The 27,952-nt window shown below is 35.2% G+C and overlaps 1 protein-coding gene across 4 annotated transcripts in view; it reads left to right on the top strand.

Moving 5' to 3' along the window:
* Iml1 (GATOR complex protein Iml1) overlaps positions 1-27,952 on the top strand; it is a 414,032-nt gene that overhangs the window by 98,873 nt on the left and 287,207 nt on the right. For all 4 annotated transcript variants that reach the window (XM_090410642.1, XM_090410643.1, XM_090410644.1 and 1 more), the window contains exons 12-14: positions 2,404-2,477; positions 9,850-9,919; positions 20,801-20,834. In XM_090410642.1, the coding sequence (XP_090266768.1) occupies positions 2,404-2,477; positions 9,850-9,919; positions 20,801-20,834 (178 nt within the window). The remainder of the gene's footprint in view (positions 1-2,403; positions 2,478-9,849; positions 9,920-20,800; positions 20,835-27,952) is intronic.

The raw sequence follows: 27,952 nt of genomic DNA, 5'->3' as shown, positions 1-27,952 counted from the left end.
AATAAAACTGAAATCCACAAAAGTTATTTCTTATTACAAAGGTTCTATAAAGAAAGCTGTAAAGCCTATATTCATTGGCCAAACCTTAAAAAAATTATTTGTGAAGCTGTTCCAATTTTGGGAAGTTATCCTTAGCAACACTCCTCACTTTTCTGCTAAGTAATTTATTTTGGGTTAATTATTATTTTGTTTCATCATGCATTGTAACATGCACTTTAATTTTTTGTTATTCTGATTTGCCTTATCTCTTTTCCTGTATGCATTGAGAATGGAATTAACATGAAACTTGACTAAAAATTCTGCTGTGAACAAATTATAATTTATCTCTACATAAGTTATTCCATAATTTAATTTAATTTTCACATTATGTCTTCTACTTCCATGTCATTTTTTTAAAAAATAAGATTTAGATGGAGGCACATTTAAAGTGGAATTGGAATAAATGTTTTCATAGCAATAAGAATTATTTCGGTGATATATTCAGCATGTTTGTATCTGAAGACGGAAAACAATAAACAAAGAAATGAGGCATAGTGATCATCCTGCACAGTATTCCAATGCAACAGCACATGAATGAGAGTGTCTACGTGATGGTTGTTCCTCCATGGAAGAAGAAGAAATCTATAGATTATGGCCCAAATTGTCTAGAGAGCAAACAACATTCAAAATACACCTTGGAATGATCACTAGTAAGAGAGAAAGAGAGAGAGAGAGAGCAACCAGGATTGCCCAGTAAGCATGTGAACAATTTGTGAAAAAATCATTGGCAAGACAGCAAATTCTTTGGTACCTCTTTTACTAGATCATTGCAGTGGAGAAGCAAAGACTACTACTTTAGTTATGAACATATTCAAAGCAGATGATGTATTTTAAGGAAGGTTGGATCAGTGAAAAACCAGCATTTAAAGAAAGGAAATAAAAAAAAAATTCATAAGTTGGTTGAATTTAGGAGAGCAATAGAGACAGAAGATTAATTTTATAGAATGGATGGAGGGAGATTCATTGCCATTAAAGATAAGTGAGAGGAGATTCTAAATATTCTCCGCCATGATATATCAGAGCAAACAGATGCACAAATGTCATCTTTGAGACAAAAGAGTCAAGTGTGTAATTGGGATACTGGTAGGCAGGTGACATACAGTACACAGAACCTTTCTAAATTGTCACCCCTGCCTTTACATGGTGTGACCTGTCTCTACACAAGGGGCTCTTGCATGCCTAGTGAGCATTCCTGCTCAAAAAAAAAGATTTCTTATTAGTTAAAGAAATGTCAACTAAACCTTCTAGTTGGTAGATGACTTTAATTGCCCAGTGGAACAGCATCACTTATTGAAGGCCTTCTGAAGTGAGGAATACCATGTTTGGCTTCCTCTGGTTTCTCTTACCCTTTCCTGCCTACTTCTCTATGCACTGTGAGTGATTCCTTTCAAGAACATGCCAGACTTACTTAGAGACTCGAAATTTCCTTCATTTCGATGGTACAGCAGCAAAAAACAGAATATTACAGGCTGGCCACCAGATAGTACACAGGTTTGGGCAGAATGACTGACATTCTGCCACTTGCATTCTGTCAGTCATTCTTGCAGAATGACTGACAGAATGCAAGGATGTACTGTCAAGGCCACGTTTTGGCAATGAGACTGGTCACTCTTTGTATAGATGTCATGGTCAAGAGTCTATCCTCTTACTGCATGTTCCTACTCTATCCTTATCCATAGATCAAGCCTTCTTAGGATTTTATTAATATTGATTTTATTGTCCATAAAATTAATGATGTTGATGGTACAAAATTTGTTATGCTCATTCAAGGACCACAACCCTTTCAACAAACATCCTGGAGTTTACAATATTCCATATTCTTGTGGCCTTAATTACATAGGGCAAACATTGAGAAGTTTAGAAATAAGACACAAGGTGCATATTGGAGACGTCAGTTACAACAGAGAAGACAGCTCAGGTCTGGTATTCCATTTCTCCCACACTCACCACAACATTGAATGGGATAAGATCTCCATGCCATATATAGAAGACAGCTTCAGTGGCCGCAACATCAAAGAGGCCACAAGTAATCTATTCACAAGGCTCTCTCAATAGAAACCAAGGAATAATTTTGTGTGATTGTGTGACATTTGGAAATCATTTATCAGATCTTTAAACACATTGTACTTTAATTTTTCTGCAAACTATCGAGCACACCTGCTGAACAATGACAATGCCAGCTTCCACACTCCATGTATTGTACTTGTGTAACAGTTCCTATGCATTTGGTGTTTTAAGTTATGTAATGATTCATATTTAAGTTGTATGTTTGTGTGTTTTATTAATTACAACCTATAAACACCGTGTTAGTTATTTTTTTTTATTAAATTAATGATCTTATTTTTTTCTTTTCTTTGCCTATAGTTTCATAACAAACACAGATCAACTCATACAACTGAAGTAGATGATTATAATATGCCCCACTGGATAAATTTGAGGTATTCTTATGTCTAATAACTAAGAAATATTAAATAAAGCTGCATACAGTCATCCCTCGACTTACGTCCAGGTTCCATTCCATCTGGCAGGACGTAAGTCAAATCGGATGTAAGTCGATACATTAAATCAACAGAGTTATAGGGATTAGGGACTTAGCTGTAATAAGTATACTGTCATACTATAAAACAGAAGAACAATCAATTTTCTTGTTTTATAGTTTTTTGATGAAAATGTCCAATGTGCTTTGCTTATTCCTCTTCTTCTTTTCATCACAAATTTGTTCATAGCAAGCAAACGCATCATGTACTTTCGTTTCTATTATTAAGTAGCGTTCAACATTAGGGTCCATGTCTTCAGCCATTTTGAGAACATTGCTAACTGCAAAGAACATTTCTGCAAGACCCTTAACTGTAAATTGTTTAACTACCTCTTCCTGTTTCTCTTTCCCCTCTTCCTTTTCTCATTTTTCCTCTTCTGCAACAGTTGTTCCTCCAGTTCGACCAATTCTTCGTTGGTCAACTCTTTTGGGGGAACTTTCTATGAGTCGAATTATGTCATCATCATTCACTTCGAGATTCAGATTGCTTGTTAGGACCACTATTACAAACTTCCAAAATCATGCACAAACCTTTTTAATGTCTTTTTCCATATGCCACTCATACATTGAGAGGTCGTTTGGCCCCAAGCCACAGCAATATTTTTAATAACATGATAAATATTGAATGTTTTCCAGAATTGAATGAGAGTCTGGCCATTTCCTTCGGTAGCAGAAATGGCTTGTGAAAAAGTTCTCAGTAGATAATAAGCCTTAAAACTGCAAAAACTCCCTGATCCATCGGGGATCAATGAAGTAGTGTTAAATTTTTACTTCCTTAATTGTTTTATGTGTTATTTGTTTTTTACTTTTTATTGTTACTTTTTATTGAATAACCCTATACTTGACATAAATTCTCATGCTTGCTTTCACCCTTTTCATTCTATGGCCACTACTTAAATTGCTCGCATGTGCAAAACTTGGTAGACAAAGAAATTGCCACTGGACAGAGCCAATTTTCTTTGATACAAATCTGGAATTAACTCCGTGTCAGAATTTGAAAAAATTTGTTTGTTAAAGCTGCGCCATCCAAATTCTTAGACAAGAGAATCTTCCTTGTCAGGGAGTTAACACTCAGAATGACATATTATTCGATGACCAAGCAATTAAAATTCTCAATTACAAAAACCTCGTATATTTTTACTCTTACTGCAGTTGTAGCTATCCCCAAATTATAACTCGCACTGGTTCTATTTTTATGAGTGGTACATTAATTTCACAGATCAGGCAATTTGTTAGGTAAGAAAAAGAAAGGTTTATTCATTACTCTAATACGATATACAATTATCAAGATCACTTAACACTGAATCTCTCCTACAAATTGAAATTTGATTAACCAGGCATAACCTTAATACTCCTAGTCTTAAACATTGTGAGACAATATCTACAATTAGTTAAATTTCTAACATCATGCTATTCAACTAACATTCTTGTACAAGCATTTATCTTATTCTAGATTCAAAAACTATCAGGCTATAACATACTTTAGCAATTCAATACCACACTGTACATGAATTCTTACTCAGAGCTAAGACAATCTACTAATTGATTAGATACTAAAGTCCTGTTTCATTTTTGTAAGTCCAATCACTGAGCATATCTGCACATTATTGCACACTAACTGTTTCTTGCATGCAAAGGAATTGAAAGGTTTCTACATTACCATGCATCAAGATCTCTCTTGCTTTTTCTCTCTATCTTCCAAAAAAATTCACATGGCTTGTTACCCTCTCTTATGGTCGGCTGTCTTCAAGTAGGACAACTAGTGATTACGATCACGAATCACCTTTTACGATGTGGACGAAGCTGCTCTGCCAGGTTTGGTCCACGTGGTTCCGCATGTTGATCGGTTTGCACTGGCTTTTCCGGTGCACCGATGATTATGCCCGCACTGGATCGCTATCTGGCTGCATAGCTGGGCATCGTTCTTTTCGACCGCTCTCATGCACCTTCTCCTGGAATGACTGGAACAGGAATCCCCCCCAAAAAAAGTCTCGAGTTGGCATCGCCAAGCTCTGTATATCCTTGCTGAGCTGTTCTCCCTACTACGTCACTCTTTTCTGGCCAGTACCTTAAATTCTTGCACTCGGTACCGTTCTCTCTTTGTTGTGTTCTCCACGCACGCAACTTGGATCTCGCATACATGACTGCCTGGGGTCATTTCTTTAAACCGATTATCTCCTTGTATACTTTGATCTAACTTTCTCATGTTAACATAACTTTCACTAAATTCCAACCCTTATCGGTTTTACAAGGACACTTAACAATATAATACATAGGAGAATTTACAATTAAATGATTATTTCGATATTTCTGTCAACAATTTCACTTATACCTATATACAAGCATTTTCTCCAGGAATTTTTTTATACCTGTTAAATCTGAATGAAATATTTTACAATATAATAAACCTTTCATTCAAGATTTAACAGTATTGTTTGGAGGGAGAAACGTGACCTTGAACTTGGTGAAGATCACCACTATAAGAAGTATAAGATGGATGACCTGGAGCATTATCTAGAATTAATAAAATTTAAAATTTTACTTTTTCTTTCTCACAATTGCTTTTTATTTCATTTGCAATCAACAGTTGATTAAGGCATCGTGAAACAATTGTTGAGTCATCCACGACTTTTTATTGCTCCGATAATGAACTGGGAGTGTATGCTTCCTAATGTTTTTGAAGATTTGTGGATTCTCACGTGCCATATCACAAATGTTTCAGTTTATATCTAGCTACATTACCTTTAACAGAATCGTAATACAGGCATTAAGAGCTTTGAAACTATAAAAATTTTAGATTTTGTGAATGAATGTCCGCTCGGGCATTTTTTTCCGAAAGAAGGATGTCTCATCCATATTAAATATTTGCTGTGGCAAATAATTTTCCTCCATAATAATTTTATCCAATTTTTCCACAAACTTATTGGCAGCCTTCTTAGTACTTGCAGATTCCCATACATTTTCGCATTATGCAGCGTAAAACTCTTCTTGGATCTCATGAACCAACCGGAAGAAGCGTTGAATTTGTAGTCATAATCAGGTTCTGCTTTCTCCTGAATATGTTGAAGAGACTTAGCGGTTGTGGTCACTGTGCTAAGGGGGGTATGCACTTTTGGTTCAGGTCCTCTATCCATGATGCAAGTAGCTTTTCCATATCAACCAATAGGACCTTGTCGTTGCTTCATCACTATCTGCAATTTAATGGAAGCAAATCCTTTCACAGCCTCTATGGTTTTATCCTTATTTTTCAGAATGGTGATCACTGTAGAATGAAACCATCTGAAATCATGTGTGATCACATTGATGTGGAGCTTACCAGTTCCATGTTGCTTTATAACTTGCAACTTGATTTCAGGATCAATTGCTCGCCTCTTTTTCTGTGATTCTTCATTAGGTTTTTTGATTGTGTGTGTAGGGGCTATTGCACAAAACATCGCAAAATATTTAATGATAATTACACAAATAACCCATTTTTCAAACTCAAAATCAACAGAGGAACTGTTGAAGACACGCGCTGACTGCTGAGGGAGGTTGCCACTGAAAGCGCTGTTGCTACTGTGCTTGCTTTACCTTACATTCGCTTGTATCTTGTTCGAAAGTATAGCCAAAAATGTTATTTATTTGCCCTTATGGGATCACGGACGTATCTTCGAAAAGATGTAACTCGAACGGACTTAAGTCGAGGGATGACTGTACTTACAAATGCATTTCTTTTAAATTCATGTTATTGATTAAAGAGTCATTTGTTGTCCTTTGTTTTAGTTATGAAGATGATGAATGTTATAAGAAGATTTTTTCAGTAGCACAGGAAAAATGTATGAATGTAAACTTTAAAAGAGTATAACTTATCACCTTTGAAATGAAGAGTAGCATTTACTTGAACATTGATATATTCTTCTGTAGATATTAATATATACTTTACACAAAATCAGTTTTATTGTGATTGACACAAAGGATATGAATCAATTATAAATTACTTTGGTAGCAATATTTTTTTTTTTTTGGTAGTAAATTTACTCACTTTAATTAAATGGCTTCAGCATTTCATAATTTCTGCATTGAGTGAATTATTTCTTTTCCTTTTGACTCTCTTCCTTCTCATCTTCTTTTGGGTCGACAAATTAATTCAAACATTATTTGAATTAATTTGTCACAGTACTCAGTTGCCAAAATTGCCAAGGCATTGCCAAAATTTGCAGTTCACACATTGGGAACTTGATTTGCAAATAGTTACTGTTATAGTATATTCTTGAATATCCAGGAGGTGGGGAGGATGCCCAAATAATTGAAAAACATGGATAATTCAAACTTTATACTTTAAATATAAGGTATAAAATTTAAATTTTTTACGGGTGAGATCTTTCTATGCAACAAATATAAGATCTTATATGTGGGTAATAATGATCAAGGAAAAGGAGAAGCTCTGGTATTCAACGCTAAATACAAGAATAATCTTCTTGAATGACAGGCAACATCAAGTAGAGTGATGTGGCCAAATATGAATGGAAAACTGGACATAGACTTATTTGCACTTATGGTCCCACAGAAGGTTCTATTAAGGAAGAATTGGAGGAATTTTTTGAGACGCTAGAGAAGGCGACTAACAAAACAAAAAAAGGAAAAGTTGGTCCTTGGTGGAAATTTAAACAGTAGAGGGAAAATGATTACCAGACATGTAAAAATGTTTTGGGAAAATTTGGAGAAAAGAGCAATTTGCACAAATTCACATGAAAAGAATATGCGAGACATAATGAGATTCTCTCAACAATGTTATTGTTGATAGGGATGTTTTTCCACTGGTTCAAGACACAAGAGTAGAGAGAGGATTTCAAATTGGACATGATTACCATTTTGTTTTGAGTAGGATAAAATTGAATTTCATGTTGAAAAATGAGTGTATAAGAAAGTTTAAAATGAATTAAAGTTGGACAGCTTTCAGATGTGAGCTGTAGACTAAAATACACAAACATTGTTCAAGAAAAAATTAGAGTTTGAAAACAAGAACAAACCATAGAGATTTGGTCGCAAACCTTGAAGAAAACACTGGTTCAGTGTTTTCTTCAAGGAGGCACGTGGTGAGGTTGTGTGCAAGGACAGAAAAATCTATGGTAGACTCAGGAAGTTAAGAAGGCAGTCAAGAAAATGAAGAAAGAGTATTATTTATTTTCATGGTATTGATGACAACACAGAATGATAAGAAAATAATATTTATTAACTTATCATCCTATGTTTTCATCAATACTGTGAAAATAAATAACGTGCTATGAACACATAAGCCTTTCCGCGCATTTAAAAAGAATATTAAAAGTGCCTTCCAAGTAAGTCAGCTTGTGCTCTGAAGACTGATTATGAAGACTGACTGAGAATTTATAGACTTCAGACACTAGCAAACGGGAGAAAGAGGGGTGATATGATTGAGTTTACAATTTTTGAAAGGGTCATACAGGTTTTTAGTTGATGGAATTTTTCGTTTCCTGGAGGGTGGGGAAAGGATGAGAGGGAATCCTGGAAGCTGGGAATGAATTCTATCAAGAAAGGGGTGGGATCTAAATTTTTCTCTATGAGAGAAAAATTTAGATGGTGCATGATTGGAATGGTGCATGAGTGGTGCATGATTGGAATGGATTGCCATTGGACGTTGCTTGTATGTGCAAATAGTGTGCATGAATTGAGGAACAAGTATGATAGCTGGTGCATGTGGTATGTGACTTCCCTTGATGAGTCCTTGACTCTCTGGAAGTTTCTCTTAATAGTAATAATAATAATAATAATGCCGGCCTGGTCGGCCGAGTGGTCAGTATATCTGCTGTCTAGCCAAAGGGCTGTGGGTTCAAATCCTGCCGTGGACATGGATGTTTGTGATTGTCTGTGAAAATGCTAATGGTGATGATGGGCAGTAGATGGCATTGGTGTAGATGATGATGGTAGTAGTTACAGTTCATTGTAGTTGGTGGATTGAGTGGTGGAGAAAGAGAGTTGTAGAGTAGGTGCCCTCCCTCCCTCAACGAGTCTTTGGACTCCCTGGAGGCGTTACATAATAATAATTTCTGTGGATCACATTATGAAAGAAAGTGGCAATAAATCAGATATTGAAATTGGAGATATCCAAGCAGGTCTTTAATTTATGCAGATAATGTTATGTTCCTAAATAAATCTAGTATATTCCTTAATCAGGCATATCGCTGGGCTGTTAGTATTCATGGGCCAATTTGCCTGTGCTGAGGGACAAAAAATCCAAGTTTCCAGGTGAAAAAAAACCTATGTCTGTATGAGACCAGCTAACTCACCTTTAGTCAAAAGAGACCAGATATAGTTCCTCACATCATGGACAGGAATCAAACATAGATCTTTCCGACCAAAGGGCTTCATCTATACTGACTGAGCTAGGGTGCAGGTGAGGATTGAGAAAGAAGTTTATTTACATTTTCTTGAAGAGTTGCAATTATTAAATTTAAAATGGTTATTAGTAATACTGCCTGTCCACATGAGAAGAGAATTTAAGTAAGCTGGACAGATGGATAAAGGTTCTTGAAATTTGGGATTTGGTGATGGAAGGTCACATACTCTATTGGTGGATCTATACTAGAAGTAGAGGAGGGAAGGGATCTTGGAGTGATAGTCATTAAAAATTTGAAGTTTAGGGGACATATTGTGAAGCTAGTGAAGGTAACCCAGAGAATTGCTGCAGTACTCAATACAACTTTGACCAGTATTGATAAATGAGTGGTGACTCCATATAAACTCTGTTCAGGCCACATCTGAATTCTTGTGCTCTGATCCAGTCACTGGGATCTGAAGAGGACAAATTAAGAGAGTGTGGATTATGGTTATTATGAAAACTATGGTTAAGGGACCTTCCCCATCCAGGTGCTAGTTAAAGGATAAAACACACACACACACACACACACACACACACACACACACACACACACACACACATTCTCTCTCTCTCTCTCATAAAGGCGAAAAGACTTAAGTGGCAAATTGTTTATTTTTGCAAAATAAATTATATGTACTTAGCAATAAGTGAGACATTTCATTATATATATATATATATATATTTTTTTTTTTTTTTTTTTTTATTTGTACAATATTTTTGGCATTTAGAATATTTTTGTGTTTTTCAGCAATGAATATCATATATTTATTAAATTTCGTGGGGAAAACTGCAACATAAAAAATTGCTGCATAAATTTAGGATTCACATAAATATCCAAAGCTGCTTTTTTTAAAAAAAAATTAATTTCCAGCTTGTTTCTTTATTCTTATTTCAGTTTTTATTCTTCAACTAAGCATATTAGCTATTCAAATTTTGTTCCACGCATCAAACTCCCTATGCCATTGGTAAGTACCTTTCACTGTAATTAAAATCAACTTTTATTTCAGTATATTTTCTTTGAAGTTTCTACATATCTGTAACCAACTGATAAAACAAATTTGGGATTTTCTCTTTAATCTATTTCTTTCTCTTCCCACGAATGAAATGTTCATGTTATTTTAACAGAAATTACTGACAGTACCATAATAGGGAAAAAAAAAAAAATTCACTGCTGTACCTTATATGGTTTTGGCAATGATATCTTCTGCTAGAATAAGTGGTAGGATCGCAGATTCCCTTTCCACACAAAGTTTGTAGGACAGTCACAAACATCCATGCCCATGCCGGGATTCAAACCCACAGCCTTGGCTGGAGAGCAGATACGCTAACCACTCGGCCAACCAGGCCGGCTACCATAATAGAACAATGATGTATTGTAGTATTGTCAGTGTGGATTTTATGTCTCATATTATGTGTACCATATGAATTTTAATCAAATTATGAAAGAATATGTTTATCCACCCCAGTGAATAAAGAACATAAACATAATGGAACAATTCACAGGAATGAAATAGTTTTTGGAAATATTTTTTGATCTGTAAATGACTACCATCAAAAAAGCTATGACCTTGGCAGATATGAAAAAGTTTTTTTTATTCAATTTGGACTCTGGAATTCATGATTATGGAATCCAGACTTCATGCAATTAGACTTATACCACTCTGTGGATATTTATGCATAGTGACAACATAGCTGTTATCTCAGTATGCTGGAAGAATATAAGGTTAAAGTTGAACCCTCAGAAATGTACATTCTTATTATCATAAATGATCTATCTGAACTTAAACCAAACCATGAGAGATTGTCCCAGTTGTAATCTCCCATGATGATCTTGTTATATCCAAAGTAGATAATTTCTCTGCATGCACAGACAGCATAGACACTTGTGTAAAGAAATATCATCCTCTGTTATCATGACTAAAACAAAGGGACTATATTTGTGTGACAACATGATCAAAAAATAAGTACATCAGCAGTTAAAGGAAGTTCTGAACTTCAAACCCATTATTGAATACATGAATTTCAAACAAAGGTTTCTCTTTGCTATATATCCATCCCTTTTCACTGGAATTCTCACCTTGACAAGGTGAAGGAGCTTGCATGTATTTGAACTATGCTGGTTGTACTGTATTCTACTATCAACACCTTCCAAGCTGACTAAATTGATACTAAGGTACCAGACTAAGAGGGATAATGACTATGTGCAGTGGCACTCCAGAGGTACATTTTTTCAACAGCATCTGCTACCCTTTGTGATGGAGATAACTAACTATAGAGCTTACTTATTTGGTCACTTGGACATATTCTCAGGTAGAGGAATGTAGACTGAGTAGGAACAGAGACAGGTTACCTATCCTTTTGGATGGCAAGGGTGATAATAACAATGATAGTGTGCCAGAGTTCTAGTTAGATAGGCTACTACCAGTTCTCACCCAAGCCAATTCATCATCATGGAAGAAAAGACATATCTTCCCCCATTAACATAGTGAATACTCTACATACAAGAATGAGTCCAGAGCATCTGGAATTGCTGGGCCTTACAATGTCTAGAAAACTAAGAACCCAGAGAAACAGAGCTGTTGGAATGGAAATGTTACTCCAAAACAAAATAAAAGCAAGGAAGAAAACAAAACTTCATTATTGCTACATACAATGTGAGAACATTAGCAGATAATAAAAAGGTAGAAGAACTAGAATATGAAATAAGCAAAATGAAATGGATATAATAGGATTAAGTGAAGTGAAAAGAAAATCAGTAGAATGTATAATGCTAAAATCAAGAAATGTAATTTACTGGAAAAGACCAGATGGTATCAAGCAGAGAGGAGTAGGTTTCCTTATAAACAAAAATAAAGCAAACAAGGTTACTAAATACACAGGAATATCAGATTGGATAGCATATATCGTAGTGCAAACATCAGAACAGAAACCACTAAAATAATACAAATATATGCTCCAACCAGAAGTTATGTAGATGAAGAAGTAGAAGAATTTTATAACAGTGTCTAATACAATATAGCAGTATCCTGCAGCCTACACAATAGTTTTGAGAGACTTTAATTCATGACTGGGAAAAAAATAAAAATGTGCTCAAAACGTGTATAGGAAAAAAGGGCATAGGAAAATGAAACGAAAGAGGAATATGATGTTAAATTTTATGATGAGGAACTAGTTGAATCCTGTGAAGACATTTTAAAACAATCTCTCAAGGTCCAAAAATGGATTTTGGACAATCTCTCATAGTCCAAAAATAGACATGAATTAGTCCAAATGGCAAAAAGTGAAATAGATTATATTTAATCATCTCACATATTTAAAGATATTTCATTCATCAATCAAATGGGAATTGATCACAGAATAGTTAGCAGGAAATTAACAACAGATAATATGCAGGAAAATTTTAATCTACTCATTATAGAAAATGCACATAAGATTGCAAAAGATGAAAATGTTAGACATAAAAACTTCTCAGCGAAAACAAAAAATCTGTTAGAGAAAAGAAGGCAACTAATTGGAGAAGGAAAAAGAAATACAGTAGATTTTACAGAAATAAAAAAACAATCAGAAAAAAATTGAAAGGAGATAAAATGAAAATAGAAAATAAAATGATAAATTGAATGAGCTAAGAGATAATGCAGAGAATACAACTTACCTGGTTTTATACATTATTAAAAAAAAAATCTTCAGTAGTTGTAGAAAAACAAGCAAACCCAATAACAATGAAGAAACATGGAGTAAGCAAAATTTTATACATCTAATAAAGATAATATATGAAAAAACAAAGGCTAGTATCTTTATATATAAACACAGCAGCCCGTTCCAAATAAATAAAGGAGCATGCTAAAAGAGATACTATTTCATCCAAATTATTAATAATGCATGTGTTCTGAGTAAACTAGATCGCAGTGCCAAAGGGGTTAATAATATTGATGGTAAAAAAAAACTAAATAATTTATGATACATTTATGCTATTTGTAGTAATAGCAAACAACAAAAGAGAACTAGAAGAAATGATGAATGTATTAAATACAATCAAATAAAGTAGGATTATACATAAAGCTAAAACAGCGACAAATATCAAAGGAAACTAGATAACAGAATAACAAATAATTATAGATAATAACAAAATAGAGCAATTACAAGAATATGCATATCTTTCAAGAGCTTTTACATTAGGAAAAAGAAGCATTTACAAAGAAATAAAAAGAAGATTTCAACTAAGCTTGGATGGTTTTTTTGCAAACTGAAAAAACCTTGGTTAAATAAAATTTAACCAGTGCATCATCTCAGTTATGACATACAGATTAGAATCATGGCCAATAACCATACAAATACTGGATAGAACGAGAAAAACTGAGTGCAGAATGGAGAGAGTCATGCTAAACAAATTTTTTTTTTTATCATGACTTGCAAGACAAAATAAAGAATGAAGATATAAGAAAAGAAAAAAAAAGTTTTGGATAGGGGAAGAGATTTTAAAATTCAAATGGAGATGGACAGGATGTATTGCACAGATGAAAAGTGATAGATGAACAAAGACCATCACTCAGTGACATCCATATGGAGGAAGACAAATGACTAGATTACCAGAGAGAGATGATAGAGAGATGATCTAGTGGAGATGATTGGAGAACATTGGCATTTGTAAGCTGTCAGCAGAGAAAGATAGAAACAAATGAGGATGAGGGTAGGCTTATAACCAAAATGGATATAAAAAAGAGCTTAGGAAAAAAGAGAGAGACACACACACACACATATATATATATACACATATATATATATATATATATATATATATCTGCAGCTGTGATAATGATGGGAGAAGTACTTAACACCAGGATGGGGAACACAGGAATATAATGCATGCAAAATGGTTATATGCCTATGTGAAACCAGATATTTCACCATAGAAGAGGTGCTTCTGGTACTTATTTGGTCAATTATTATTATTTTATGAAAATACTCTCCACAAAAGGATATAGAACATTAGTTATACTATGGATGGACTGAAGGTTAGACCATCTTATGGGTTTTTCCCTACCCCTTCTGAGTAGATTTTTGCCAGATTCCTCTCTAGTTGTTGTTTTCATGCCATGGTCGAGGGTTTCCTCTCCTCATATTGTTTCATCAATACTGGAATACCATAGGGCTCTGTGCTTTCACCTACGCCCTTCTGCTTATACATCTTCTATCACTCGCATCCAATCTTATTTATTGCTTTGCTGATGACAGTGCATTCCATTCCACTTCATTCACAAAATCCTGCATTCTCAAATGACTTGTGCATCGGAATCTTTTGTTACCATTAAAATGCTTTGATTTATGATAACCTCATATGATGCTTTTCAGTTATGACTAGTGCCTATTTAAATGACGCTGCATTCAATCATATGATGACTTTTTTGACATGACTCTGCTGTGAATCAACTGATTCAAAAAACACAAATTGTTTTCACCAAACTGTTGGTTTACGTTGTCATTACTTGCTACATCTCTTTGTGTTTTGATGTTTTTTCACTGTGATTTTTAAACTGTTTATAACTTTATGACCTGAGATCCAAGGAAGGATTTTCCATGGATCTCAGGTCCAACCTCTTCTCATATTCAAGTTTTGCTTTTCTTACCATACTAGTCATTTTCCTGGCCTAAGTCTTACATTCCTCATGCAACTGCTTTCCATTCCTCTCCTTATACTTTTTTCATAACCTCCTTTTCATCTACATTTCCCACTTGATATCATTAGTCATCCATTTGGCACCTAATGATCATTTGTTTTGCGCTTACCAAACTGAATTGCCTATCCATTTCTTGCTCTCAAATTCTGTATTCCCTGGCCTATGATCAAATCTTGTTCTCTTTTTCACTTGTGGTGTACAGCTTGCCACTGTTGCTAATAAACATTTCTTTACTAGTTCCCATGCACCAGTGATCTTACCATTCCATCCATGGAACTGCCCCAAGCTGATTTCTAAGATTTTTATAGTTATTTGCCTGTGAAATTATAGTCACCTATAATTTATGCATATTTACTCAACCCTTAAGTCAAGACTACATAGTCACTCTTTCCAAGCATAGACAGGGATGACATTTCAGTTCCAGTCAGCTCCTCTGGAGCCTTGGGCATTTGTCCCTCAAGAATTCCAGAAATTCCATTCCCTTACTACCACTACAAGCTGTTTCCTCTTCCCAATTTACACTGTCATAGTTAAAATCTTCCCTAATGATCACTCATTTTTCACTTCATCATCATTACTAACTTCCTATCTACAATTTTCCTCCAAATCAGTCTGTTACTTGTCAAGACTCCAATATTATCAGATCTTATATTTCTGTCTTCTAAGGCACTTTGTACTGTATCAATCCACCTATATCTTGGTCTTCTTCTGGGTCGTTTTCCTGCCAACCTGCAGAGAATACTTGTTTGGCTAATCTTTCCTCGCCCATTCTGTTTAAGTGACCATAAAACCTAAGATTAGCTCTGCTAATACATTCCTGAATGCTGACAATGTCAAGTTCTTTCCTAATATCCTCGTTTTTAATATGATATTGCCATTGATGCCATCTGTTCACACCTCTAATCTTTCTCAGGACTCTCATATCTGTGGTCTCTAGTCTTTGGTCAAGATGTTTTACTTCTGACCCAGCTCTCAGATCCATAAGTTAAAATTCATGGATCTGAGAGTTGGGTCAGAAGTAAAACAACTAATTTCTCTCTTATTCCATATGAATTTATTCACTTGACTTCCTACCATACCAACTTTGTTGATTCTGTTGTCTATTTCTATATTTAATTAACCATCTTCACTAAAAATCATGCCTAAGTAGCTGAAATGTTTTACTTGTTCCACAGGTTCCCCGTTCACAACACAGTTGACATTTTCAACAATTCTACCTATTTTCACTATCTTTCTCTTTTTAATGCTGACCATCGTACCATATCTATTACAACAGTTATTCAATTTAGTCAGGGAATCTTGCAAACTTGTAGCGGATTTATTTAGGAGTATAACATCGTCTGCATAAAGCAAAGTGCTGACATTAACCTCTCCAATTCTGATTTCATGTTTAATACCACTTTCCTTCATAATGTGATCCATATAGATGATGAATAACAGAGGGGATAATGTACATCCTTGTCTCACACCAGATTTAACATTAAACCATCTTCCTGTACTACCTTCAATTCTAACTGCTGACTTACAACTCAAATAAAGACTAAGTATTGCTTGATATAATGCCCAAATTGACACCATATAACTGTAGCGTATTGAATAGCTTCTCTCTTGGCACCTTGTGATATGCCTTTTCCAGATGAACGAAACTTAAATACAGATCTTTGTTATATTTCTCATGCTTTCTCGACTATTTGTCGTAAAGTGAAGATCTGATCCTGACAGCCTCTATTTGGCCTTAATTCAGCTTGTTCTTCACCAAGCTTTTCTTCCACAATTCTTCTCAACCGTTTCTAAAGTATACTTGCATAGATCTTGCCAGGAACATTCAGTAGGGAAATACCTCTGTAATTCTCACATTGAGTTTTATTTCCCTTTTTATATATATGGGTACTATTAGAGCTCTACTCCAATCATCAGGAATTCTTCCCTCTGTCCAGGCTTTCTGAACTATGCAGTGTAGCCACTGTAAGACTTTTATACCACCACACTTCAGTATTTCTGGTCGAATATCATCTAGTTCTGCTGCCTTTCCACATTTCAAGCCTTTCATGGCTTTTTCTATTTCAAGTATAGATATGTATTCCTGACTGTATGTCTGTTGAGTGTTTTTTACCACTGTGCTATCACTGCTTGTTTCATTTAGCAATTTTTCGAAGTAATTACTCCATACTTCAAGGATATCTTCTTCTCCAATTTTTCTTCTATCTATATATCTTATATCTTCTTCTCCCGTTTTTCATGCAACCTTTATCACCTCTAACTCCTTTTACAGCACTCTTTCCTCCATTTCTAAGCTTCTTCAACAACTTCCAGAATATCTTACCACCTTTTTAATATTTATTTTCTATGTTCTTGCCAAAGTCCTTGCATGACGTTTGTTAGCAAGTTTTTAATAGTGTTTTGCTTTCTTACATTTGTCTCTATATTCTCTAAGAGCACAAGCTGACTTATTTGCCAGGAACTTTTGATATGCTTTTTTCTTTTCCTTCACTGCCCCTTTAACTTTCTGTGTCCACCATGGAGTTCTGATTTTTCTATCCTTGCAGACTATCTTATCACATGCCTCTCTGGCTGAATCAATCAGGGTTTTCTTCAAGGCTTGCCACTGAATCTCCCAGGTTTGATTCCTGTTCTCAAACTCTTTCATTTTTTCTTCAATAATCTTTGTGTATTTTAGTCTACAGTTCACATCTGAGAGCTGCTCAACTTTTATTCGCTTTAAAACTTTCTTACTTGTTATTCTTTTCAATATGAAATTCAATGTTATCCTGCTCAAGACTAAATAGTAATCGCTTCCAATTTCAAATCCTCTGTACAATCTGGTGTCCTGCACCAGGGAGAAAACATCACTATCAACAATAGCATAGTCATTGGGACTTTTATTATTCCTTGCCTCTTCTCTCCATGTGAATTTGTGCACATTTTTATGTTGGAACATGGTGTTAGTAATAACCAGTCCATATCCTGAACAGAAATCCAACAGATATTTGCCATTATCATTAGCTTTGCTCTTTTCTCCAAATTTTCCCAAAATATTTTTGGTATGTCTGATAGTCATTTCCTACTCTGCTATTTAGATCCCCAACAAGGACCAACTTTTCCTTTTTCATTGTATCAGTTGCTTTTTCTAAAGCATCAAAAAATTCCTCCACTTCTACCTTAGTAGAACCTTCTGTGGGACCATAGGCACAATTAAGTCTCGTTGTCCAATTCCCCATTCTGATATTAGCCCACATCACTCTACTTGAGACTGCCTGCCATTCAAGAAGATAAGCCTCATATTTTGTGTTGAATGCTATGGCTACTCCTTCTTTTCCTTGATTGTCATTTCCTGAGTATAACATTTTGTATTTATTGCTCAGAAAGTTCTCACCAGTTTTTGTCTTTTTTGTTTCAGTAACCCCTATTATGTCGATCTGGTACTTATCTAATTCTTCAGCTAGCTCCATTTCTTTGCCATTCAGGCTTCTTATGTTGATAGTACTGATCTTTAACTCCAGTGATGTTGAGTTGGGGAGTGCTTTCAGATTTGTTTCAGTAGCTGACTTTTCGCTGTTCGTCCTGGTTCCCTGGTGAAAACAATGGGGGCCTTGTTTAACTGGGCGATGCCTCAGCCAGCATGAAATTTTATCATGTTGTACCATCATTTTGTATATTGGTTTAAGCCAAGAAGAATACAATTTGCTCGACTAAATCCCAAATTGCCAACCCATCCTTGTTCGTTCAGTGTCCAGATAGAAACCCAACAGAGTGCACCACGAGAAGTTGAGGATTGGACATTTGGTCAGAAGCCCTGGTTGGTTCTCTGCATTCCTTTAAAGACTATGTGGAGGTCTCCTCTCAGTTATACAGCTTTGACTCTTAAGCACCCCATTTTGCACTTGCCAAACTGAATTGCCTATCCATTTCTTGCTCTCAAACTCTGTATTCCCTGGCCTATTAGCAACATCTCTTTAAATATTCTGTTATGCCCACCTCACATCATATACTCGTAAATCCATTATTGCTATCTCCCTCCAAATCCTCCACTCTGAGAGGACGCAAGTCATCTCTTATCATAAGTAATACTCCATCACCATGTTTGCTCTTCCTATTCTGCTGAAATACACTGTACCCTTCTATTTCTGTCAGTATATCATCTTCATTCATGCAGGTTTCACTGATCTTAATAATCTTGTGACCAGCTGAGGCTATTAATGCTACTAGTCCATCTCCTTTATTACTGATACTCCTAGGATTTGTATTCAGAAACATTAGTGCATTGTCAGTATTTCTATATCTTTCATTATTCCTCCAGACTCCATTTGACTCTGCATAACATCATATGTCCCCCCCCCCCATCTCCCAAGTGTCTATTGCCACAAGGGACCACCACTTGTGCTTCCATCTATCCTGACAACTCTAGTTTCCCTGGAATAATACTCACTGGTCTTGGAGACAACATTCTCTCCAGATGCCTCTTCAAGCCACTGGTCATGGTGGATCTTGAGGATTCTAATATTTGAGCACTACAAGGTTTGTCAAAAGAAAAGAATGAATGAAGTGTACTGTTATCGACAATTCAGAGCAGGTTGTCAGAGCAGGTCATTTATATACAAGAGGAAGAGAATGAGTGAAAGAATAAAACCCTGGGGTACTCCTGCATTGGTGGGGAAATCTGAGGAGAGGAAACTGTCCACCATGACATGTAGTTAGTGACAAGTAAGAAAGTTTGCAATCCAGTTGTAGAGTGTGGAATACAGACCATAGGGTGGCAGTTTGCCAAGTTGAGCCCCTTGGGCCAAACTCAATCAAATGCCTTTGAAATGTCAAGGTCAATCACATAGTTTTCCATATTTTTTCTGTTGCTCAAGTCTAGAAGTAGGTGTTGAAAGCTAGATCAGCTGTAGATCATGAGAAGCAGAATTTTTACTGCTGGTCACTGATTGGTTGGTAGGTCTCTAGGTAGGGAATTGGTTGCTGATAACTCTCCATAATTTTAGAGAGAACAGAAGTGCAAGCAATTGATCAGTAGTTTGTTGGTTGACTTTTATCACCTTTCTTTGGGATGTGTTAGATGTGGGCCTGTTTCATGTTTTGGGCTGAATATGATAAAATGAAGAAGCAGTACAGAATAGGTGCTAGTTTTGGAGCTAAAATTTTTAACACAATAGATGGGATATCATCAGGACCAGATGCCTTGTTTGTGTTCAGGTTATTAAGGATTCTTCAGATTTCTTTCTTATGCAAGACTATGGGTCACATGGAGAGAGAGCACTTCTTGATAAAGTGGCAGGAACTTTCCCCAGGTTATCAATGCAGGAATTGGAAGAGAAGAGTGACACCAGTAAGTCAGCCTTGTATTTTCTGAGGTAACAAATGCATCATCCAGCTATGAGAGTGGTGGAAACCTGGGTGGGCAAAAGTTGGGTCTGATGGCCTTAGCAAGGGACTAGGTTAGATGCAATTTATTTAGCATATCCTGCATTTCTTCACAGTTCTTAGCTGTCAGGTAGGTTTTTCATTTAACACATTCCTGTATTTTGCATATACTCTCTCTCTAGAAATATGGTACATATTGTGGGCCATGCTTTGGTGTTGTAATTGCCATTAATGGGCTAAGCCTGAATTGTCTGGCTTTATAACTCTCTGTTGTGCTTCTGTATTCTTTGCATTGAATGAACTTAAGGATGCTAAACATTACTCAGCAAATTTGATTATTAGCACTTTAAGAAACTCAAAAAAAAAAAAAAGTGAATTCAAAAATCCATAATTTTTTTCTTCTGCTATTTCTTTTATGTTATGATCAGGTGTGAGCTACGAGTGAATTCTGCTTATTTCAGTATTCTTCTTTGCTTTCTCTTACTGTATTTTTTAGATCATAACCAAAAAATAACTACCAAAACTACCAAAAAATAAATTATTTTTTGGTAGTTTGTTATAGTGGGCTCATTCACTATAACAAACTACCAAAAAGTTCTGGCCAGAGCGTCAGCATGCTGTTCCTAAAGGCAATGTTATAATAAAGCATCCACTTCAATTAACTATTCCTTTGGTGCCTACAAATTCACCACAGTGAGAGTAAATAGTGAACAAGTTCTATTTTAATTGATTTTTGACTGTGTGTGCATGTATTTGCTTGTTCATGCATGCATATTTGTATGTGTACATTGTTATATATTTCTGTTTCAGCCTAAAACTGCTCGAGACAAAACGAAAGATAACTGCAAGTATTTTAATAATATTTTTCTTATTTATTTATTTTATATAGTCTTACAGCAAATTTATTTACAGTGCTAATTATTAATCAGAATTACTACAGATGTGTGCATTTTTGATCCTTTCTCATATGTAACTACATTTATGTTATCTGTAGTATCTTGTTTGTTTTACTATAGTCATCCAGTATTGAGTATGCATGAAAAGTGGAGGATATTGCATAAAGTAGTAATCTGCATTCACATGCAAAGCATATGAATACAAATTACTGCTTTCTGGGATTTGTGGGGATGGTGAGAAATACTTTTCTCTTTATTTCAGTTTATTTATTTATTTATGCATGTGGGGTTCTTCCCGTTCCTTGACTGCCCTTTAGGACTGGTTGAGCCCTCCTAGTGAGGGAAAAATGAGTCCTCCTAGTGAGGAGTAAAAATGAGACCGGCTAACTCACCTTTAGTCAAAAGAGACCAGTAAAGGTTCCTCATGGCATGAACGAGAATCGAACCTATGTCTTTCCGACCAAAGGGGTTTGTTTATACTGACTGAGCTATGGAGACTTTTTTTTATCTCAGTAATAAGTAGTTGTAATTTTTCTTTATCATTATTATTGTTATTATTATTATTTTCTTCCCCGTTTAACATTTATCTTACTTTGCTTAAAATTATTGTTGTTACTAAAAGTAATCCGCAAACATATATAGGGTTAAACTACAACACTACAATAATATAATGTTTTTTAGTGAGCAACATTATTAAAATAAATGGATCAAGTATTTTGTTATTATAATTATATGGTCAAAATAAACCAGCTGACCAAAGACTGGCAACCATGTACATGATAGTTCAAGGAAAATTAGACAAATTAACAAATTGAAGATATTAATAAAGAACATGACATTATTAATATCCAGGAAAGTTAATCATTTATATTCCATTTTATTTAAGTGACCATATGAAAATATTTAAAATGTTAAAATATATAAAAAATATTAAAATGAAGAAAATAATTTAACATTAATATCCAGGAAAGTTAATCTTTTATATTCCATTTTGGTATAGTCTCTTAAACAAAATGGAATATAAAAGATTACCAAAGCAAGTGTTTCTGGCTAAAAATAACAAGAGGAAGGTCGACATATAAGTGGGTTGAGGCAGTTGAGAATGCTGTAGAAAATTGGGATGAAAGAGCCAATCAAACCTGACAAATAACAGACCATTTAAAATGAGTTATTAATTGGAAACTAATCATGAAGTATTCTGTTAAGCTGTCATCTGTTATATATACAATTAGGGTAAACCACAAAGTAATGATGATTTAATCATATATTATGGAAGTGTGCAGTAGAGGGAAAATAAAAAGAGTGAGAGTTCATCATCATCAAATTTCTGACATGTACCCTCAAGGGGTGTACAGGATATGATAGTACTACATGATAAATTTACATCATTACTAACTTCCTATTTACAATTTTCCTCCAAATCAATCTGTTACTTGTTAAGACCCCAACATTATCAGATCTTATATTTCTATCATCTAAGGCACTTTGTACCGTATCAATCCACCTATATCTTGGTCTTCCTCTGGGTCGTTTTCCTGCCAACATGGCAGAGAACACTTATTTTGCTAATCTTTCCTCGCCCATTCTGTTTAAGTGACCATACCACCTGAGATTAGCTCTGCTAACTCATTCCTGAATGCTGACAATGTCAAGTTCTTTCCTCATATCCTCGTTTTTAATATGATATTGCCATTGATGCCATCTGTTCACGCCTCAAATTTTTCTGAGGACTCTCATATCTGCAGTCTTTAGTCTTTGGTCAAGTGTTTTACTTCTGACCCAGCTCTCAGATCCATAAGTTAAAACTGGTTTGAACACTGTCTTGTATACAGCTAATTTAGTGTTTTAGCTAATTTTCTCTTATTCCATATAAATTTATTCAGTTGACTTCCTACCATACCAGCTTTGTTGATTCTGTTGTCTTTTTCCATATTTAATTTACCATCTTCACTAAAAATCGTGCCTAAGTAGCTGAAATGTTTGACTTGTTCCACAGATTCCCTGTTCACAACACAGTTGACATTTTCAACAATTCTACCTATTTTCATTGTCTTTGTCTTTTTAATGCTGACATTCATACCATATCTATTACAACAGTTATTCAATTTAGTCAGGGAATCTTGCAAACTTGTAGCGGATTTATTTAGAAGTATAACATCATCCGCATAAAACAAAGAGCTGACATTAACCTCTCCAATTCTGATTTCATGTTTAATACCACTTTCCTTCATAATGTGATCCATATAGATGATGAATAACAGAGGGGATAATGTACATCCTTGTCTCACACCAGATTTAACATTAAACCATCTTCCTGTACTACCTTCAATTCTAACTGCTGACTTACAACTCAAATAAAGACTAAGTATTGCTTGATATAATGCCCAAATTGACACCATATAACTGTAGCGTATTGAATAGCTTCTCTCTTGGCACCTTGTGATATGCCTTTTCCAGATGAACGAAACTTAAATACAGATCTTTGTTATATTTCCCATGCTTTCTCGACTATTTGTCGTAAAGTGAAGATCTGATCTTGACAACCTATATTTGGCCTTAATTCAGCTTGTTCTTCACCAAACTTTTCTTCCACAATTCTTCTCAACTGTTTCTAAAGTATACTTGCATAGATCTTGCCAGGAACATTCAGTAAGGAAATACCTCTGTAATTCTCACATTCAGTTTTATTTCCCTTTTTATATATATGGGTACTATTAGAGCTCTACTCCAATCATCGGCAATTCGTTCCCCTGTCCAGGCTCTCTGAACTATGCAGTGCAGCCACTTAAGACTTTTATATCACCATGCTTCAGCATTTCTTGTCGAATATCATCTAGTTCTGCTGCCTTTCCACATTTCAAGCCTTTGATGGCTTTTTCTACTTAGAGTATGGATATGTATTCCTGACTATGCCTGTCGAGTGTTTTTTACCACTGTGCTATCACTGCTTGTTTCATTTAGCAATTTTTTGAAGTAATTACTCAATACTTCAAGGATATCTTTTTCATGTTATCTTTATCATCTCTAATTCCTTTTACAGCACTCTTTCCTCCATTTCTAAGCTTCTTCAACAACCGCAAGAATATCTTGCCACCTTCTTGATATTTATTTTCTATGTTCTTACCAAAGTCTTCCCATGACTTTTGTTTAGCTAGTTTTTAATAGTGTTTCGCTTTCTTACATTTGTCTCTGTATTCTCTAAGAGCAAAAGCTGATTTATTTGCCAGGAACTTTTGATATGCTTTCTTCTTTTCCTTCACTGCCTCTTTAACTTCCTGTGTCCACCATGGAGTTCTGATTTTTCTAACCTTCCAAACTATCTCACTACATGCCTCTCTGGCTGAATCAAACAGCGTTTTCTTCAAGGCTTGCCACTGAATCTCCAAGGCTTGATTCCTGTTATCAAACTCTTTCATTTTTTCTTCAATAATCTTTGTGTATTTTAGTCTACAGTTCACATCTGAGAGCTGCTCATCTTTCATTCGCTTTAAAACTTTCTTACTTGTTATTCTTTTCAATATGAAATTCAATGTTATCCTGCTCAAGACTAAATAGTGATCGCTTCCAATTTCAAATCCTCTGTACACGCTGGTGTTCTGCACCAGGGAGAAAACATCACTATCAACAATAGCATAGTCAATGAGACTTTTATTATTCCTTGCCTCTTCTCTCCATGTGAATTTGTGCACATTTTTATGTTGGAACATGGTGTTAGTAATAACCAGTCCATGTCCTGAGCAGAAATCCAACAAGTATTTGCCATTATCATTAGCTTTGCTCTTGTCTCCAAATTTTCCCAAAATATTTTTGGTATGTCTGACAGTCATTTCCTACTCTGCTATTTAGATCCCCAACAAGGACCAACTTTTCCTTTTTCATTGTATCAGTTGCTTTTTCTAAAGCATCAAAAAATTCCTCCACTTCTACCTTAGTAGAACCTTCTGTGGGACCATAGGCACAATTAAGTCTCGTTGTCCAATTCCCCATTCTGATATTAGCCCACATCACTCTACTTGAGACTGCCTGCCATTCAAGAAGATTAGCCTCATATTTTGTGTTGAATGCTATGGCTACTCCTTCTTTTCCTTGATTGTCATTTCCTGAGTATAACATTTTGTATTTATTGCTCAGAAAGTTCTCACCAGTTTTTGTCTTTTTTGTTTCAGTAACCCCTATTATGTCGATCTGGTACTTATCTAATTCTTCAGCTAGCTCCATTTCTTTGCCATTCAGGCTTCTTATGTTGATAGTATCGATCTTTAACTCTGGTGATGTTGAGTTGGGGTGTGCTTTCAGTTATTAAAATAGTGTGTGTGTGTGTGTGTGTGGTGTCGGAGGGAGAGAGAGTGATACAATTTAGAATTTTCAGAATTCACCACTAGAAAGTGATGAATGCAGTTGTGTATGTTTAAGGGGACTGCTATTAGTCATATGCAATGTCCATTTCATAATGACTTTAGTGGAGATTATTCACAATATTTTCACATATCTCACATAGAGAACTATGGAATGTTAAGGCATGTGTGTGTGGTGATGAATCCAGGAATAATATTGCATTAATATTGTATGAAATTATCCAGAGATTTGATATTAGGAATGTGTCAAAGCATGATTTGGCCTAAATATGCTGAATTCAATTTTAAACATTATGAATTAATGATTTAAAAATAAAAAAAACCTTTTGACCAAAAGTATACACTCATTAAAAGTTGAATTTATTAAAGATTGAAGAAATAGTAATGAAGATGCATAATCATAAATCTAAAAAAAAAATAAAATTTTATTATTAATAATATTAATATTGGGCATGGATGTTTGTGATTGTCTGTGAAAATACTAGTATGGTGGGCGGTAGATGGCATTGCTGTAGTCACGGCTCGTTGTAGTTGCTGAATTGAGTGGTGGAGATCTGTACAGTAGGTGCCCTCCCTCAATTAGTCTTTGGACTCCCAGGAGGTGTCATAATAAGAATAATAATTATCTGAGACCTCCAGGGAGTTAAGGACTCATTGAGGAAGGCTATACATCATCCAAACCAGCTGTCATAGCTGCCCTTAAATTCATTCACACTAAATGCTTCAACTGTCACACTCACTCACTCACTGTTCTATGAGAGAAAAATCTAGCTTTTAACCACAAACACATTTAACTTCAATGGATCCAATCCTGTATTCTCTCCCCACCTTCTATATAAAGAAAAATTTAATTAAACCATATCCTATAATACGTATTCAGACATTTATAGATCTCTATCATATCACCCCTCTTTCACCTTCTAATCAAAGTCTGTAGTCCACATACTTGCAACCTGTCAATATCTAAATCCCATAATCTGGATATTATCTTTATAACTCTTCTTTCACTGTTTCTTCAGCTTTTTTATCCCCTTGGAACCCAACAGACCAAATCTGTGCACTGTAGCTCAGGTGTGATCTTATCAAGGCATTGTAAAGAGGCAAAATGACTTCCTTATCCTTACATGTAAAGGTTTTCTTCAACATCATAATTATCCCCTGAGTTTATTTGCAAATTTTGGTATGTGACCTTTGAACATCAAATTCCTATCCACTATTACACTAAGATTCTTTTCTTTATCAGTTTCTAATCCCACTAATATATCATTGGAAATCTCATCATACCCAAGTGCATAACGTTACACTTTCTAAAATTGAACTGTTAGCCATTTTCAGTTGCCCATATTTCCAGTAAATTCAAATCATCCCTGAGTAGCATCTCTGATTTCCCTCCTATCCTTCCTGATATCATTAATGTATAGATTGAACAACAATGGTCCAAGTAATGAACCATAGGGTACATCACTGGTCACCTTAAATCTGGAAAATTCACACCTACCATATACCACTTTTTGATATCTGACTGTCATGCATCCACTTATCCAAGTCAAGAGCTTATATTCCAATTTATGCAACAGCCTTTATTGCATGTATCCTATCATGCAATAAAGTATCCCATCCTTTTATCCAACTAGGCCATAACATTGTTATAAAACATGACCTTCCTTTAGTAAACCCATGCTGTTCCTTGCAGAATGTATCTTCTCTGGCTATCTATTCTTATTTGAGTTTTTATCAACTTCTCTAAAATCTTCACCACCACACCAGAAATACAGATAGGTCAGTAGTTAGACACACCGGTTTTTGCACTACCCTTGTGCAACAGAATTATCATATATCTTCTTTCCATTCTTGTTGTATCTTTCCTGAGCTGAGACTCAAGTTGTACAAGCATGTCAAAGGCATAGCCAGTTTGGCTGAACTTTTTCTTTAGCATACATGCTGATATTCCATCTGACCCTATTGCCAAATTCTTCACTGCATTCTCATGCACCTCTAACTTTTCATCCAATGTAGTAGTAGCACTATACATCATGTTACACATAACACCCTCTGTCCAAAAAGAAACTGAACTTTTGATAGAAAATAAAACACAGGCCAATTATATTTATTCAAATAATTTATTTCAATCAGTATACTCTCCCTCAGCTTCGATACAGCATTTGGCACAGTCAATTAATTTGTCAAATGAGTTTTTTATATCAGTTTTTTGGATACCGTTGAGAGTCGTGGTTACTGCTGCTTGAACGTTTTCAATGGTTTCATATCGCTTTCCTTTCATCAGCAAATGAAGTTGGGGAAAGAGAAAGAAATCACAAGGTGCTAAATCAGGTGAATACAGCGAATGATCCAATACACAAACTTGGTTTTTGCTCAAAAACTGTCTCACAATGTTCGAACGAAGAGATGGTGCATTATCGTGCAAAAGTGACTAGCTGGCTGCATCACGATGAGAGGAGAAGGGATGTGAAAAAATGTAGAGGTTAGTAAGGGGATCTTATAGCATGAATACAAGTATGAATTTTCAGCCTTATTCCTGATGGAGCCATAACTCAAAGTCATTCCTGGAAACTGGCTAAGGTATTATGACTAGGAAATGCACACACATTTGCTAGTCATAATACCCTTAGCCAGTTTAGAATCTTGAATTCAAGATTAACTTACAAGTTAATCTTGAAGTCCAGATTAACTTGTAAGTACTCCTCAAGGGA

Source organism: Typopeltis vanoorti, chromosome 20 (assembly GCF_054136105.1).
Source record: "Typopeltis vanoorti isolate ZY-2024b chromosome 20, IOZ_Tvanoo_1.0, whole genome shotgun sequence".
NCBI lineage: Eukaryota > Metazoa > Arthropoda > Arachnida > Uropygi > Thelyphonidae > Typopeltis > Typopeltis vanoorti.
Note: the sequence above shows the minus strand (reverse complement) of the source record. Positions and strands in the feature narration are given on the sequence as shown.